General features: G+C 45.1%; 1 protein-coding gene across 1 annotated transcript; it reads left to right on the top strand.

Annotated features, from left to right (window-relative positions):
* Positions 1–8,942: 8,942 nt before the first annotated feature.
* On the top strand, positions 8,943–17,876 carry M6pr (mannose-6-phosphate receptor, cation dependent). Its single transcript, XM_027429367.2, has 7 exons — positions 8,943–9,120; positions 11,911–12,090; positions 12,752–12,918; positions 14,815–14,924; positions 15,194–15,324; positions 16,204–16,330; positions 16,450–17,876. Exons 2-7 carry the CDS (start codon positions 11,912–11,914, stop codon positions 16,570–16,572), a joined length of 837 nt encoding a protein of 278 aa, XP_027285168.1. The 5' UTR covers positions 8,943–9,120; position 11,911; the 3' UTR covers positions 16,573–17,876.
* Positions 17,877–17,925: the final 49 nt, after the last annotated feature.

The raw sequence follows: 17,925 nt of genomic DNA, 5'->3' as shown, positions 1-17,925 counted from the left end.
TAAAAATTAACCCCCAAAATTAAACTGAACAAGTAAAGAAGACTTGGGTTTCTTTTTTTGAAGTTTGAAAAAAAATGTTAATAAAAAAACAGATGGTATATTGGGTTATAATGTACATTTCAATAAGTTTGAGATACTAGAACATTTTCATCTTTATTTATTAGTGTGGGTGGGGGGGAGATGGGGAGCACACATTTCACACCGTGCCTGTGTATGTAGGTCAGAGAACAGTTTTGCAAAGGATGCTCTCTCCTCCCACTTCCCTCATTCTGGGGATTAAGTGCAGGTCACTAGCCTTGTGCAGAAAGCTCCTCCCCACCAGAGCCATCCACACACTCAATATTAGGATATTACGCAGACATCCCACAATAGCAAAGGAATCAACAACAAGGGAAAGACTCTTGACAAGTTTTTAAGAATCTGGAAATTGAAACCCACTTCTAGGTAAGTCATAAATAAAAAAAAAAAAAAGGAAAGGAAAGGAGAGAAAAGAAAACTAAATGCTTCCAACTGTGTGAGGTTAATGCAAACATTCACTAAACAGCGAGGCTGATGCCTAAAGCTATCGCAGCCTCGAGTGAGGAGGAGACAGATAAAACATTTAATCTGGGTTTAAAACTTGATGATAGCAGCAACCTAAACCCAGAGCAAACACAAGAGTCCTCAGAATAAAAAGAATCCCAAATCAAAATGTAATGATAGTAAGGAGTTTTAGCAAAAGCTAAAATTTGGTTCTTTTATGAGATTCGGATTGATAAAGCTCCCACAAGAGAGAGAAGGAGGACACTGGTCAGAGGTCAGGGTAAAATCAAGTAGCATGTGTACATGTGTGTGCCTTGTGCCCTGGCCCCCTGGGACTGGAATTACAGTTGTGAGCTGCTGTGTGTGTGCTGGGGATCGAACCCAGGTCCTCGGGAAGAACAGGCAGTTCTCTTAACCTCAGAGCCACCTCTCTAAGCCACAATGATTTTTTAATTTTTAAGGAAAGAACAGAGCATTGTTATATATGCCTGTAATCCCAGCATTCAATAGGCAGACGAAGGGTACCATCATAAATTCAAGGTCAGCCTGGGTCACAAAGCAAGACGGCCTCTACCACAACCTCCCCAAAGAGGGAAGATCGGAAGTACTAAATTCAACTTCTACCTTAAGTAAGAAGAAAAAGAACAAACTAAGTCTGATGTTAGTAGATAAAAAATGATCTAGATCAGAGAAGAAATAAATACAGAATTAAAAAAAAATGCAACTAAGCTGTTTTGTTTTGAAAGGACAAGCAGAATCAACAAACCTTGGGCTGGTTTAAGCACAAGAATCAGGCTCAAACAGCTAAAATCAGCTTTTGACAATGTGGCCACCATAACAAACTAACTTTGCTGACTCATGGATATAGGAGCGCTTCCCATCACCAACTGTCTGCTATAATTTCTGTGTTTGGTACTGCATAGCTTTCATTGTAGAAGTCCGTAACATCTTGGTTAAATCTATGCCTGGGGATTTTTGTTTATTTCTTTGTTTTTTTATTGTATTCTTTATCGTGAGTGAAAAATTTTTCCCTGATTCATTTTCAGCATATATTAAAAAAGCATATAGAAATGAAAGAGAAGTCTGCTCGTGCAAAAGAACCAACTCAAAGTGGGTCAAAGCGCTAATGTCAGATGTAAAACTATGGGAAGAAAGCATGGAAGAAACACTTCAAGATGGCACCGGCAAGAAATCCTAGCAGGCTTCCGATAGCCCAGGTTTATGTAATCCCCTCCTCCAGAAGTTTATGAAGCATGCTAGCAATCAGCGGGCAGGGCAGGAACAGATGTCAGTAACAGACACACAGCAACTGTGGAGATGAATTTCCCCCTCCCCCGGCTACCTAAAATCTGGCAGTGTGACTGCCAGCACCTACTATGGGCTGCTCATCATCTATTTGGCATGGGACCCACTCCACTTCTCTCTGAAGCTTGCAAGAGGGGACCCTTACTTTGCCTAATGGTTGTGAAGTCTCCTCAGCACCTGAACTCTCCTCAGAGATTCCACCTGTCTGTCTTCCCAGGGAGCTAAGAATTTTCCTAATAAGAGCCAGCAAGATGGCTCCGTAAGTAAAGGCAATTACCACCTAGGCAACCTGAGTCCAAGCCCCAGGCCTACCTGATGGAAGGAGACAACCAACTCTCACAAGTTGTCCTCTGACCTCAACAGTAGACCCCCAAGGATGGGATATCTCTACTCCTGTGGTTGCTACTCACCCCCAGTCGGTCCCAGTTTGCCTTAAGGACCCTTCCTCCTTCCTTTCCAGGCCCGTGTCCTATTTCTGAAACCCATCATTACCCGCCTTTTATCTCAGGGACTTTAAATCCCTGTCTACTCGCCCTGCAACACCCCATTCTTCCCGCTGGTAAATCCTTCGGTGCTTACCGCTTAGTCCAAGTTGGACTTATGAGGCAGTTATTCCAACACGCCCAGTGCTTAACAACCCACACAGCCTGCTCTCTAACAACCTTCCTACCACCTCCCACTTTATTGTCCTGGACCTGAAAGACACCTTTTTTACTGTCCCGTTTCACGCTGACTCACACTTCCTCTTTGCCTTCACCTGGTAGAACCCTGACACCTGGCCCTCCAGACTGTCCTCCCGCAGGGTTTCCAGAACAGCCCTCATTTCTTCAGCCAAGCCTTGGGGCCCAGGACCTTTCCGCCTTTGGCCTCAGCCCTAGCACACTGCTCCAGTATGTAGATGACCTCTGTCCCAGTGGGCCACCTCTTTGCTCCTAAACTACCTCGGCTCTCTGGGTGTTGTGTTTCTCCATCTAAGGCTCAACTATACTCTCCCACTGTGGTGTATTTGGGCTTTGAACTCAGCCGGGGATCTAAGACACTTACCCACTACAGGGTCCAAGCCCTGCCCTGCGGGATTTCAACCCACACATTGGAGTTTAGGGTGGAGTGCAGAGGGTAAAAGGTGCGTGTGCACACGGATAAACCAGGAAAGCTAAACCTGCAGGCGTCCTTCAAGGAAAAGCGATGTTTAACCTGTTCCTCCTGGAAAGCCGGGAACGGATGGAGTTAACAGCCTAGGGGTCCTTTGCTGTCTGATGAGCCAGGCTCTAACCACATCTCCCAGAACTTATGTTTTACATACCACAGTCCCTTTCCCTCTCAATTTTGAGCATTGCTTCCAAACCATAAAACTCATCTTTGTGAGAGATGTCGTTCGTGCTTTACAACAGCCTAAATGACTTCTGTGTTATATTTGGGCCAGGTCAAATCCTGACTCCTTGTTCTGTTTACCTTGGTCGTTCTCCTAGAGCCTTTTCTTGGGCTGAGTTAATTATTATATATAAAAAAAATTATTTCCAAAATTGTGCTGTGTTTAAATATAGCTAAAATAAATGAACCAGTGGTCAGAACCGGTACCAAAATTGGGCTGATCCAGTTTCATTCTTGTCTCTTCACTGATTATTTGCCCGTCCTTTATAAAAAAGGGGCCCTCCGCAGTGGGGAGGGGCAGGGTGAGAAGAGCTGAGAGGAGCCACCGGTACTTCGTGATCCCGGAAGCCACGATGTGCTTTGGTGTGTTAATAGGCACCTCGGCTAGCCATTTGTTTCCAGTTTCTGTTTGGACCCGACACCCATCTGCCCACCTGATCACCGGACCTCATAATGCTATCTCAAAGCAACACTGGACTCAAACAGCTTCATCCAGCGCGAAAGCAAACCAAGCGGAGTGTCTTACAGATCACCTTGCCAGCCGCTTCCATCCCTCCTCTAGCTGGCTCTGTCCACCTACAGTCTCTTCCTTTCACAATGGGAGACCTAATTCTTCTCCACTCTTCTCTCCCCGCACCCCTTCTTCCTTGCCAGTGCTCAGTCCTTGTCCCTCAGCAGGAAAAACCAGGCATCTGGGGGACACCTAACTGCAGCTTTTCTCTGTGGGAGTTCATAGGGCTGCAGCTGAGGACCCTTTCCAACCGAGGCAGGCTCTCCGCGCTGATCAGATACTGACAGTACCAGCGCTAATGCGCAGGCTGGCTCATCGCGGCCACTTCCTTTCTTTCTGGGAGGCTCTCTGTAATTACAAAGCATCCCCACATCTCTGTTTCCCACTCCTTTCTCCTGACCCAGCAGTGCTAAGCCCCGCCCTCTCCTCTTTGACAGCACCCCGCTCCCTGCCGGCAGCCTATCTTCCTCTCCAGGACCTCACTCTATCTGCCACTGCTTCTCTCAATGGGGAAATTCACCACACGCCTCCACTCTAAGTTCCCCCTCCTGTCCAGAAGGAAGAAAAACAAATAGCTACCTTCTCGGTTTCTCTAGAATAATGAGTTCCTCCTCATTCCCCTCACAGCTGAGTCCAATGAAATCCCCCTCCAGGTCAGGCTCCCTTGATCTAACCAACCGCAACTCTGTTTCACCACCTCACCCCGTGAGTCAGGTTATGACCCCTGCCTCCTAAGACTCGTGCCTGAATTGCATTTTAAAAGTGTTCCATTTAAAATATGTCCAATTTGCAAAGTCCCAACTTACTTTATTTACAAAATGCATTCAGTGACATCGACCTTCCTCAGCAATTGCTTTCTTCCTCATTCATGCTGTTTCTCCTCCTCCTCCTCTCCTTTCTAGAGTTCCTTTTCTCTCCTCTTCCAACCCAGGAGCTACAGGCCCCACACTCACACCTTAACACACACACACACACACCACACACCTCTCACACACACACAAAGACACCCCACACCTACAAACACACCACACATACACAGACACCCCACACCTACACACACAGACACCACACACCTACACACACACACAGACACCACACACCTACACACACACCCCACACACCTCCCCCCAACAGACACCCCACACCTACACACACACCACACACACACAGACACCCCACACCTACACACACACAGACACCCCACACCTCCCCCCTCACACACCTCCCCCACACACACATCCCTAAAGGGAAGCAGCTCTCAGCTACAAGCTATAAACAAACAAAAAAGGGGTTAAAACCACCCAACTGCCTAAACTCCTCTACACTCTTCCTTTCAAATGTCCTGTAGAGGGTTCCAAAACCTTCACTCAGTGCTCTCCCAGGGTCCTATCATTGGGTTTTTTGGTTTGTTTACTGGCTGTGGCTGAGTTTGTAAGGGTCTTATGTGACCTGTCGATGTCATCTTATGTCTCAAAAGCAATCTAAATAATAAGGCCACTGCTAAGGTTATGGCTTATTAGACACCTGATTGCGTGCCACATATTTATTGGTATGTATGGGTTTGTATGTGTATGTAAACTGTTGTGGCATTCAGATCCACTGGAAGAAACCGGTATCAGCTCAGGACCCCCAAGAGCGAGTTCTCAGCACCAAGAAGATTTATTTGCCCCAGAGGGACAGAGGGCAGGGATAAGGGACAAAGACAGGAGATAGAGGATGGGGAGGAAGGGGAAGGAACAAAGGAAAGGGGACAGAGGTGTTTGTCCCAGAGAGGACTGCCTCTGGATAGAGAGGAGACAGACGTGTCACATAGGCAAATGACAGCTTATAAAGGTGAAAGGGGAAACTCCTTGTTATGAGTTTAGTTTATGAATGAGGAGTTAAATTTTGATTGGACAGGTTAAATTAGGGCAGCCAAAGAGGGGTTTTGATTGCTAGACTTCAATACTTTGATAGCTGGACCTTGGAAGACAACTGAACGAGGAGGAAGTAGTCAAATAAGCGAATAGACCTTGGTGAGTAGCTTTAGGAATGGAATCTTAGGGTTTTTAGCAAGGAAGAGGAATCAGGGAAGGGCAAGGCCTGCCAGAGCCGTGTTTGCCATGCATGGGCTTGCTAGAGCCCTTCACTTAGACTCAGTTCAAATTTAGATTAAATGAATTTATGCTTACTGCTAGCAGAAAGACAGAAGCCTGAGCGCCAAACAGCATGCTGTGCCCAAATGGGGGCTAAGGCGAGGTCTGAAGGCAGACATCAGAAACATAAGCATCACAACTGTCCATGGACCCCACAGCTGGGCAGGAGCATTGCTTGGCTTGCTTCTCCCGATTGTTTCTGACTTTCCCAATATATAGTAATAAAAAGACCATTTCATCCCTTTCCCACATCAAGGTTTACAGAAGCAAAGGCGTCTGTTAATGCCTCACCTGCAAGCTGTGGAATTCTATTCAGCTGTAAAGAAAAGGGAAAGCAGAATGGTTGACGGCAAATGGATGGACCTAGAAGACATTGCATTGAGTTTGGTGACCCAGATTCAGAAAGACAAATGCTGCATTTCTCTTTTATCTGTGGTTCCTAGCTCCAAATCTTCAGATGTGAGGATATACATGGAGTAACAGCAGAAACCAGGAAACTATAAAGCGATTTGTGATGGGGGAGGGGACTCTTGAGGCGGGAACAGCTGGATACAGGTGATATGAAGTGGGAAATGGGAAAATGGGGAGAGAGATTTCAGTTGAGTGGAGGGAAGGAAGTCAATACAGAAGGAGAAGGAAGGGGAGAAAATAATACCAATGTTTTTTATTATGTATACAACATTCTCTTCCATGTATATCTGCACACCAGAAGACGGCACCAGATCTTATAGTGGATGGCTGTGAGCCACCATGTGGTTGCTGGGAATTGAACTCAGGACCTCTGGAAGAGCAGTCAGTGCTCTTAACCTCTGAGCCATCTCTCCAACCCCAATACCAATGTTTTTTGATAAACCCTTATGGAAACATTTAATATTTGCCTAAAATTATACAACACACATAAGGCCATTTGGGCTGACAATGCTCCCTACAAGAACTATAGACTAACAAAACCCCCAGTACAAACCATGAGAAGTCTCTCAAATGGTTAGTCAGGATAGTCCAATGACTCCCAAAACAACATAGACTATGTCTGTCACCCTTGGCTGCCTCTCAGAGGTTGAAGGTAGGTCCCTATTGCTGAAGACACTGCACACTTAAGACATGGGACTCACACTATTCGAGTTGGATCAAATGTGAGAGTCTCCTTCCTGCAATCTAGCTTCCACGGTACCAGAAAATACTATACAAGCTGCCAAGGGAGAGAGGCATTTATAGTCCTACCCAGCTGTGACACCTATAAATGCCAGCCTTAGACATAAAAATGCAGTAAGTCTTACTCACATGTTGGTGGCAATCAACCTCAGTCTAATGGAACTTAACGCCCACTCAACAGGACGGAATTACGCCTGGTACCAGAAACCTACTCAACTTCCCACGGTTGGTGAGGTCATGGATCTTAGAAGAAGATCTACTGCCACCACTTTGCAAGGTCAGCATAATTCCTAACGGCATTTTCAATCTTATCCTTATACCCATCGGTAAATGTAGCTCTCTCTCACCCCACATCAAAAAAGCTTCTCTTTACAGCAAATGGAGACCATCATAGAAAACCGTAACAGGAACAATGAAGAGATCAACAGATGGTGAGGGCTCCAGCTCCAATGGCTCAGGGAACATCACAGCTCCTGAATCCATGGCTCAGCCAACATGAGGAAGAGAGAGACTGGAAAGAATTTAAGAGCTGGGATACCAGGAAGTCTGATGTGAAACAATGTATCATAGAAATGGCTACACAAATAAGATCTGAACAATGGCAAAATCAATAGATAGGCTAGCAGAGAAGAGAAATCTCAAGTGGCTCCACCCCTAAACAAAGAACTACAGGCAATTAATGACTTCTGGGAGAGGGAGAATTAACCTCTCCCAGGGACGAGCCTCCTAAGTGGTTATCCAACACAAAGTGATCATTCCTGAAACCACATACACACAAACAGCAAAAATAGACTCAGCAGTTGTAATATATTTATGCATACATATAACGATAATAAATTTTTAAAAGAGGCTATCAAATGGAGGGGGCACGGAAAGAGCTAGGTGGAGGAGTCTTTGAGGGAACTGGAGGAAGGAAAAGGAAGTAATTATATTTTAATTAAAATTTTTAAGTTCACTTTTTAAAATAGTATGGGCACTACAGAGCTAGCAGTTTCAAACATAATATTGCCTCTAACATGGATCCCTATTTAAGCAGAATGAGAATGATATACACAAAAGCATGTAAGAGTCAGAAGGGAATGACTAGCTAAAGCCAAAAGAACCTTCAGAGGAAGAAATTAGTAACCTGGAGAGTAAACCCAGGAAGCCATAACAATTAAGTATCAAACCCAGTCCTTAGAACAAGTAGGAATTCAGAGAGTGGCTAATAAACCCCCGGAATCTGCAAAAGACCTTACCAAAGGCGCAAAGACCCCTCCTCCCCCCCCCCGAAACAGAATGCAGACTAGAGGAGCTGCACACATAGGGCAGCTTTGATGAACAGAGTATGCTTATCTAGCAAGATGCCACAAGAGGACAAGTCATTGCAGTAATAATAGCACGTCCCCAGAGAGTTAGAAAATTCTGACTGAAGGTGTTAAGAAAACGAGGACAAGCAGGATCCTAACGTTCCACTGTCCAGGTCGTTCAGTCAACTATAGACCGGGAGAGATTCCAGCCGACGGATGGCTGAGCAGCGCCGCGCAGAGGCCACTATGGTAGCAGCAGAGCCCTAGGAACTACAACTCCCAGAGCGCCTCGGGAGCAGAAACTACAACTCCCAGCGAGTCCAGGGAGCAACACTGTCCGTAGCTTCCGCCTATCGCCCCTCTCTGACTGTCTTCCACCGGACCTAGCGGGACAGCTGGCACGTGACCCCCGCGTGAGTGGGGCGCGCCAGCCAAGAGTCCCTGGAGGCGGGGCTCGAGCCTCATTGGTAGGAAGGCGGCCCCCCAAAAGAAGAAATTGATCTTGACAATCTGGGAGCGACTGGAGTTGACGGGACGGGAGCAGAGCGAGCGAGGCTGCTGACCAATCAGCGTTCGGGGGAAGGAAAGGGGCGCGATGGCTCTGCGGTCACATGCCGCGGGGTCTGGTGGGAGGAGCAGTTGCTCAGCTGCCTCTCGCCGCTTCCTGTTTCCGGTTTCTGGAGCAGGGAGCCGAGCGGCGCTTTGGGGAGCGCTGGCCTCAGACAGGAACGGAGGACCGGGGTCTGCGACTCGCCGCTCTCCGGCCGCGTCTCCCAACCCCAGGGCCACATTCTTGGGGGCTTCTTCGCTTCAGCTGCTGTGTTTTCCGTGACACGTGAGTGTGGGGGGCGTGGAGGTGGAGGAGCAGGTGGGCCGGGGGTCCTTGCTCGCCCCTGCGCCGGAGGAGATGCAGTCCTCGCGTCGCGCGTGGCGGTGGTTCTAGCCCCAGACCCTGCTAGCGAGCCGTAGAGCCGAGTGGGGGCGAAAGGCGTGAGCACCGGGAGCGTCAGGCTACCAGGAGTGAGGGGGAGGACTTCATGACCAGAAAGGGGGTTGCGATGTTCTGAAGGTGCGGGAAATTAAGTGCCAAGTGGGGAGACCAGTGAAGTGGTGTTACTGGGTGCTTGTTGGAAGAATTTTGCCCTGTATCGTGGAAGTAAAGGGGCGTCGTGGCATCATCATTTTGGGTAAGGCATGGCTCTGAGCAAATGGAAAGCGAGAATTTCCAGGATCCTGGAAGAAGTTCGAGGAACTTGTGTGTGTGTTAGCTTGGTGTGGAAAAGAGTAACAGAGGGATTTATCTGTGTTTCTTCGTGTAGGAGTTTGAAGCACAGAACTACTTCCCAGAGGCTCTTTCAGCATTGGGCCTTTCCTGGCAGTTCAGACTGATCTTAGAAGGGTTGGCTGCTATGAACCAGGAGGAAGAAACTAAAGCCTTCCATTAGAAAAAAAAATGGAAAATGGCCACGAGTGGGAAAGTGCGAGCGAACATAAATGATGTCAGCAGTTTCCCAATCTCTAACTTAGTCGTTGGCTGTCCTTAAAGGAGAATGTCCCAGCATCGCCAACAGATCTGTGTCTCTTTAGAGTAAGGAAATTGAAGATTTTCAAGTTCCTAAGATCCTCTGTCACACACTTTGAGGATCTATTTGTGCCATATTAAAAAGGGACTGCCCAGCTTGAATTTCATACTTTTCTCTCCTTGTGCCTATGTTTATCAGAAGTTTGCCAAAAAATGCCTTCATGTCATTAGTCATCCAGGTTGCTCTAGGAACTTCGCCCATTTAATATTTGTGTAACCAAGAACAAGTAACTCAGTGGGCATCTGTAAGCCTCAGTTCCTTTATCTTGCTTTCCCAACATAATGTAAGTAAAGCATTTATGATATACACCATACTGGATCAAAAAGAGCATCTCAAACTTAGAGTCAAGTCTTTCTCCTGGTTTTTCTGCTTACAGTCAAATCTTAAGCTAGACAGGATGTAAAATTATTCCTCTTTTTTGGACAAATTAGCAAATGACAAATCATTTGGTTCATCTAATGTCTGCCACAGCTTGTTTTAATTCTTCATCCTGTCTCAGTTCTGTGAAGTTTTCTGCCCTCATTTGGGAAGAGAAAGCAGTAACAGTTAACAAATGAGGAACCATCTCTGAGGCCACAGTGCACAGCATTCATTCTGTGAGAGCATCCCCCCAAAATATGCTCCTGGGGAGAAAGGGCTTCAGAGCCCAGAATGTTAACATTTTCAATTAGATCCTAAGAGAATTTAAGGGAAATGGCACAGAGTGGGTTAACAAAAGGACCTCTCAGTGATTTGACTGGTTGGGCTATGTGTTGAGCAATAGGTGAGCTTAGGGAAGGCAAGAGCTTAAGTCTGAGCTTTTTGTTACACTCTAGTTAACTCTGTGAGGACTTGCTCCTCTTTCCTGCTTTGTTTTAAAAAGAAGAAAGGCAACTCTGCTTTGGTTTCTGCTAGCATCCCAGAAAATTATGATGAAAGATGTGCATGACGGTGACGCGTAGAACTTGAGCTCCAGAGCCATTTCTTTTACTCACGCTATTAGCTGTATTGTCAGTGTTTGTTTTGTTTGTTGTTTGCTTTTTAATCTGCAATAGAGATGATTAAATTTACTACATAAGGTTGGGGGGATTGATTAATTAATGCATGTTAAGTATTTCAGGTAATGCCTGGCTGAAGGCTGTCGCTATTAATGTGTCCTATTGTTTTGTATTTGAGATGTGTTAGAGAGCCTTTGACCTCTCTTGGCCACCAGTGATTATTGTGTGGAAATGCCTTGTTTGTGTTTCTGTAGTTTGATGTGTGGGGTATTTGAAGTCAGGTAGATAAGTCCCCAAGCATTTGTTACCCTCCTTGCATATGGGAAATAGAAACTCAGATTAAATTTCAGGGAGAAAAGGAAATGCGATTAGATTACAAGGTTGGAGTGTCCATGGTCTTGTCATAAGGAAAGACTGGAAGAGTTAAATGTCTCCGAAAAAAAACAGTGAAACTTAAATGAACAATGCCCAATGGTCTGAAGGGTTACCGATAGATAGGAGTGAAACCTTCTGCCAGCATAAATCACTGTGGCCTAACTACAAGGATGATATAGGGATGTCCAACTTTTCAACATACAAATAGGACGTTATCATCTGCAAATATGTAGGGCTGCATTCACAGACACAGCTGAGGGTGTGTCTCCCATGGGCCACATAAGGCTGTTAGAGTAGCACAGACAGTGAGTGAAGGTGGCAGTACAGGACTGTAGAGTGGAGAAAGACAGCCATCTTGCTGAAAGTAGAAGGAAGCCCTTGAGATTTGTGGCTTGGAGAAGCTGGGACAGGTTTTGGAAGACATCTAAGCCCTTGTTGTGATTGGGTGGCTTTCCAGGGAAATGGTGTGTAAGTAATTGAGGTGACTTGGGGTGCTGGAGCTGCTTCACTTCATCCCACGTGCTTCCAGTGAATGTGAAGAAAGATTGCTGGATGCTCCCAGAATACTGCTATGAAGCAGATTCATGCTTTTTGTTTACATAATCAAAATATTAATTTTGCAGTCATGTGATGTATCTGTTTCCTTTCTCTCCGGAACCTGCCTTCACCTTCAACACACTCTTCCAAAAGGATGTTCCCCTTCTCTGGCTGCTGGAGGACTGAACTGTTACTATTGCTAGTCCTGGCTTTGGCTGTGAGAGAATCCTGGCAGGCAGAAGAAAAGTCTTGTGACCTGGTAGGAGACAATGATAAGGAGTCAAAGCAAGAGAAGGCTCTCCTGGAGAGGCTACGGCCACTGTTTAACAAAAGGTAGACGAGCAGAGCCTTAAAGGGTTTAAGAAGTGATCTTTATTTGGGGTTTGCTTTTACTGACTGTACTCGAGCATTAATGTGAAAGGGGTACATGCACGCTATGAAGTCTAACCTGGATTTTGGCAGTATTGGTTGTATTTGGTTGTAACACATTGCCCTCTTAGCGACAGACCAAATTCACAGCCATGTGATCATGTGTGTTTTTCTTATCTTTCACAGGAAAGTATCCGTTTCTAATGACTGGCTCTAAAATACCAGCCTGTAGAAACCAGAACATAACTTGATAGCTTCATACAGTAAGACTTTAGAAACATCAAGCAGACATACTTAAAGAGATATACATGTCTGAGTATGTCTTCATCGCTGTCAGGGAATCTTCAGATATAAAATGATCCTTAAGCATGGGACTGTCCCTTGCTGTAACGAAATAGCCAACACTTTTGCATAGCTATAATAGGTATGCTATGATGTGTAGCTGTTTGGGGTGGTATCTTTATCAACAAGTAGGATAGTCTATGGGGATATAAACAACTCATAGTTTAGCAAATTCAGCAAATTTGCATTTTGTACATTGGTTGTCATCAAAGGGAGGGGTGCAGTTTTTCCTGTTTTAGTAACTAGTGATACTGTTCTTTCTCTCTCTACTTGTCTTCTGCAGTTTTGAGAGCACTGTGGGCCAGGGCTTAGATACATACAGCTATAGATTCAGAGTATGCCGGGAAGCTGGCAACCACTCCTCTGGAGCAGGCCTGGTGCAGATCAGCAAAAACAATGGGAAGGAGACGGTGGTCGGGAGAATCAACGAGACTCACATCTTCAATGGAAGTAAGTATTTCCTGCTGACTAATCCACGGCAGTCCTCTGCAATCCTTTATGTGTTGTCCATCCCCAACTTTTTGAGTATGTCATGTTATGGAATTTGCTCCACCTGGACTGTACCTCACAGTGCCTAGTTCCACAGCTGGTCTGGAGCCATAGCTCAGGACACCTCTGTGTTTGAAGATAGTGCAAAACTTTAACAAAAAGAATATGGGATTGGGGAAACAGTTCAGAGTAGAACATTTGCCCACATGCACAAAGTTCTGCTTTGACCCTTAGAACCACAAAAAGAAAGATGGAAGGAAGGGGTAGAAGAAGAGATGATGAATGGGAATGAATATGAAAATGCCAGAATTTTACATAGCCAGGAGTCCTTCTAGACACCCAAATATTTAATGAGTTCCACACCAACCACCACCATTTCTCATCAGTTAACCAAGTTTGCCAACTGAATTCCAAAATACCTTTTTATGCAAACCAGTAAGTATTTAAGGAAAAAGAAACACACCACCTACTTGTACTAACATAGTTGTATTTTTCAAATGTCATGAAAGTGGCTTGATTTCTTCCCATAAGCAGATAATTAATCTAGTGTAGATATTCGTTATGTAAAGAACAAAATAAAATGCATGAGTGCATTCTTGACCCAAATCATCATTTTCCTAGTATGATGGTGTCTTAGTCGTTGTTCTGTGGCTGTGAAGAGACACTGTGACCAAGGCAACTGTTATAAAAAAAGAGTTCTACATCCTGAGCCATAGGGAGAGAGAGGGGGAGAGAGAGAGAGAGAGAGAGAGAGAGAGAGAGAGAGAGAGAGAGACAGAGACAGAGACAGAGACAGAGACAGAGACACTCACTCACTCACTCTGGGCCTGACATAGGCTTTTGAAACCTCAGAGCCCACCACCAGTAACGCTTGCTCTAGCAAGGCCACACCTCCTAATGCTTAAAATCCTTTCAAACATTTCCACTCCTTGGTGACTAAGCCTTCAAATTTATGAGCCTATAAGGGGATCATTCTTACTCAGACCACCACAGATGATTATGAGGTACTAGCTCACTGGTTATAAAATCTTCTCATATGCAAAGTTAAAAGCATCCTTACCTATTCACTTCACATGGTGGTTAGTCACACAAGATTTTGCAAAGAACTTGAAAAGTAGTAAATACTAAGGAAGGGAGATGTATTCCCAACTCAATAAACATCCACTTTGAATTTATCTATGTTACTTTGGACTAAGCAATCATCCAGAACCTCCTCTCCTTTTGCTGTGTTGAGAAAATGTGCATCAGTGTGAAAAGCACAGATAATAACTGTTTTTACACATTCTCTTGCCTACCTTTAATGTAAAAAATGGGGTTAATCTTTTTTGGGGTGGGAGAGCGGGCGTTGAGACAGAGTTTCTCTGTAACTTTGGAGGCTGTCCTGGAACTAGCTCTTGTAGACCAGGCTGGTCTCAAACTCACAGAGATCCGCCTGCCTTTGCCTCCCGAGTGCTGGGACTAAAGGCGTGCAACACCACCGCCCGGCTGGAATTAATCTTAAGTATTGAGTTTTTATTGTCTAAAACAGGGCAACACAGAGTTTTGTCAAGAAACAAGTTTTAAGGCCAGGTATGGTGGCTCATGCCTGTGACCCTAAAACTTGAGAGGCAGAGGCAGGAAATGACAAGTTGGAGGCCAGACTGGTCTATGTAATAGTGAATTAAGGCCAGCCAAAACTACATAGCAAAACTCTTGTTTTTTAAAAAAGAAAAGTTTTAGCTTAGCATTTAGATGTACAGATCATACTAATTAGCATTGATTAAAAACCATCTTGGTAGCTAACTCCACACTTCCATACCCATTGTTGCCTCTGTTTTCCCTGTGCTCCATAGTGTCATTGTTCTTGTCCTTCCTCAGGTAATTGGATCATGCTGATATATAAAGGGGGTGATGAATATGACAACCACTGTGGCAGAGAACAGCGTCGAGCAGTGGTGATGATCTCCTGCAACCGACGCACATTAGCGGTGAGGTACCCTGGGGCGTAGCAGAGTGAAAGATCTGGGGGGGGGGGAGGTTAACAGAAGACAAATTTATGTGGAGTGGTCGTGAGAAAACTAATTGAAATTTCCAGTGTGCCAGTTCACACTGTCCATGGAGAATGGGCCACATGGGCTACTTAACCAGGAGCAGTAAATGTTTGGGGTTTATTTATTGAGGGGTGGTCTTGTTCTTTGTATACAAGTTGAAAGAAAACATCTTATACATAATTACTGTTTGGTCCTCTTATCATCAGGGCAATTTTAACCCAGTGTCTGAGGAACGGAACAAAGTCCAAGATTGTCTGTACCTCTTCGAGATGGACAGCAGCGTAGCCTGTTCACCAGAGGTTTCCCACCTCAGTGTGGGCTCTATCTTACTGGTCATGTGAGTACTTTCTGCCTCTTCAGTACATGTGTTTTACAGACACGAAAAGTAACAGACCAGACAAGGTGAAAGGAATTAAGCTGGGGGGTGTGGCTTGGTGGCAGAGTACTTGATCAGTATGTATGAGGTCCTAGGTTTAATCCCTGGCAGTGGCAAAAAACAAAACAAGGAAAAAAGCAAAACTTTCTGAAGACAATCTTACTATTGTTGCTGTAGCTGGCCTCAAACTCAGAAGCATCACCTACCTAATGGTGCGGGCCTGACCAGACCTGGCTTTTTAAAATTTAAAGAAATTAAGTGCTTAGTCCCAGTAAATCTTTATATTTGGAGGTGCTCCCCCCACCCCCACCCCTTAATGAGACAGAGTCTCACTTTGTAGCTCTGGCTGGCCTGGACTGGAATTCACAATGTAGACTAAAGTGGCCTCAAACTCCCCTCCCCTCAGGATCCCCTAGCCACTGCCTCCAGAGTGCCAGGACTAAAGATGTATGTACACCACATACTTGGCTTATGTTTTTCCCAGGAAGGCTGGAGTTTTTAGTACCGCCTTATTACATCAGTAGAACTTTGAAGAAATCGAATAGAATCATGTTTAATGGTGATTTCTGGCAATTAGAATCACATACCAAGTGTGTGGTCCCACTCCTGAACCCTCCTACCCCCCTACCCCCAGGGTGTTTGTCAGATTGGCAGTGTTCTGGCAGGTTTTCTAAGGAGTACCAGCCCTTGTGTTTGTTTTCATAGAGTACAGCTTAGGAAACAGAGAATATTGAATATAAAGGTTGGCCTTGGCCTTCTAAGTAGCTATTATACTATTGTACATTTGTGGTTGCCACTTCAAGACTGATACATTTTAAGTGTGTGTCCTTTGCTCTCCAGATTTGTTTCATTGGTTGCTGTCTACATTATTGGGGGTTTCTTATACCAGCGACTGGTGGTGGGAGCCAAGGGAATGGAGCAGTTCCCCCATTTGGCCTTCTGGCAAGATCTTGGCAACCTGGTAGCTGTAAGTAGCAGTTAGTTTGGACTAAGCCTTGGATTTCGGGTTCTCTGTGTCACAGTCTGAGACCATGTGATCTGTCTCATTCCATAGAGACTATCTGTCCTTTGCTTTTCGACTCACAGGATGGTTGTGACTTTGTGTGCCGCTCCAAACCCCGCAACGTGCCTGCTGCCTATCGTGGAGTTGGGGATGACCAGCTGGGGGAAGAGTCAGAAGAAAGGGATGACCATTTGCTACCAATGTGATTGCACTTTTACTGTCCAGCCAGCTCTTTATTCCCCACACCAAAGCATACACAGCCAGACTTCTCAAGCCGCCTCTTCTCATCTCTCACCTTGCCGTTAATACTCTTGCTTTCCAGTTGGCTTTTGATTTGACCCTAAACTGCCTCCCTTTGCTCATATTGTTTCTCCTCTGCACAAGTACAGTGGAAAGTAGACATAGGGTCTTCGGGGCTGACTCTTGTGCCGTCAGGAAGAGCAAGGACCGCTAAATGGGCAGAAAGCCACGAGCCCTGTCTAAATATTTTCACAAGTTGAGACACTGGATTTCTTTAATTAAAAAAAAAAAAAAGCTAAGATTACTTGTACCTTAATTGCTTCCTGTTGTCTCTGTCCCTAAAGCAGTCTCCCTGAGGATCTGAGTGTGACTGCATAGAGTTGCTTTGCAGTGCTTACCTGGCTGTAGCCCAAACACTGCCATTTGCCTCGAGCCTGGAGTGAGTCACTGAAATGCCCCTTGTATGGGATTAGGGCAGGAAAAAAATGTGAAATTCCCCAGCTGCAGGATTCTAAGGCACCACCTAAGGTGTTTTCAGATCTTTCTGTGACTTGATAGCTAGAATTGGGCTCCAAGCTGTGGTTTTAAAGCCATATGTAGCCCAAATGTCTAATCAAGCAGTCCTACCCTAAAGGAAATAGACCTGTGTTCTAGAGGCCCCAGAGCTTGTGTGCAGGAAAAGCTGGTAAACCTGCTCTTGCTCATTTTGCTCTACTAGTACTTCTCAACTTGTGTTGCACTTTTCTCACAAGTCTGTAGTTTGGCTTTTTATATTTCTCCCAATCTTATAGAAAGGGAATGGAAGCAGAAGTGGACATGGGTCTGCAGTTCTCTGCTCCGGGTAGGGAAGACTGCTGCTCCTGTTCCTCCTGCTGGCTCAGGGAAGTGTCTTACCCACGTACCTATGAGAAAAGGGTTTAGCCTCTCCCACTTCCTTCTGTTTAGGCCATGTGCCAGAATCACAGGCTGATCTTCCTGTAATAGTGAACTCCTAGGCCAGTAAGTAACAACACATCTGAACACAGGAGATGTGGAAAAGGCAGGGCCATTTGTTACCTTTAGAGAAGGACATGAAATGATGTCATTCTGACTTCTCCGTACCCTTGTCAATGGTAGTGGGATTTTTTGTTTTCTTTCTATACAGGAAAATTAATGTTATTTTTTAAAAAGGCATCTCATTTGTTGTTTGCATAGTTCCCCAGTGTTTTAAATGAAATAATACACCACTTTTTGTACAAAAACATAATAATTAAAAAAAACATACAAAACATGCTGGCTTTGTCATTTGTGTTAAGGAGAATTAAAGAGTGGAATGAAAT

The sequence above is a fragment of the Cricetulus griseus genome, chromosome 8, assembly GCF_003668045.3.
Source record: "Cricetulus griseus strain 17A/GY chromosome 8, alternate assembly CriGri-PICRH-1.0, whole genome shotgun sequence".
NCBI classification, from domain to species: Eukaryota; Metazoa; Chordata; class Mammalia; order Rodentia; family Cricetidae; genus Cricetulus; species Cricetulus griseus.
The sequence above is the reverse complement of the archived record's forward strand: the minus strand, read 5'-3'. Positions and strand labels throughout refer to the sequence as shown.

What these genes read in the sequence shown, in the direction of transcription:
- M6pr (XM_027429367.2), top strand. Translation starts at nt 11,912, where the DNA reads ATGTTCCCCTTCTCTGGCTGCTGGAGGACTGAACTGTTACTATTGCTA. An exon ending in GGCTCTATCTTACTGGTCAT is followed by an intron (nt 15,325 to 16,203) that starts GTGAGTACTTTC and finishes TTTGCTCTCCAG; the next exon opens with ATTTGTTTCATTGGTTGCTG. An exon ending in ATCTTGGCAACCTGGTAGCT is followed by an intron (nt 16,331 to 16,449) that starts GTAAGTAGCAGT and finishes TTCGACTCACAG; the next exon opens with GATGGTTGTGACTTTGTGTG.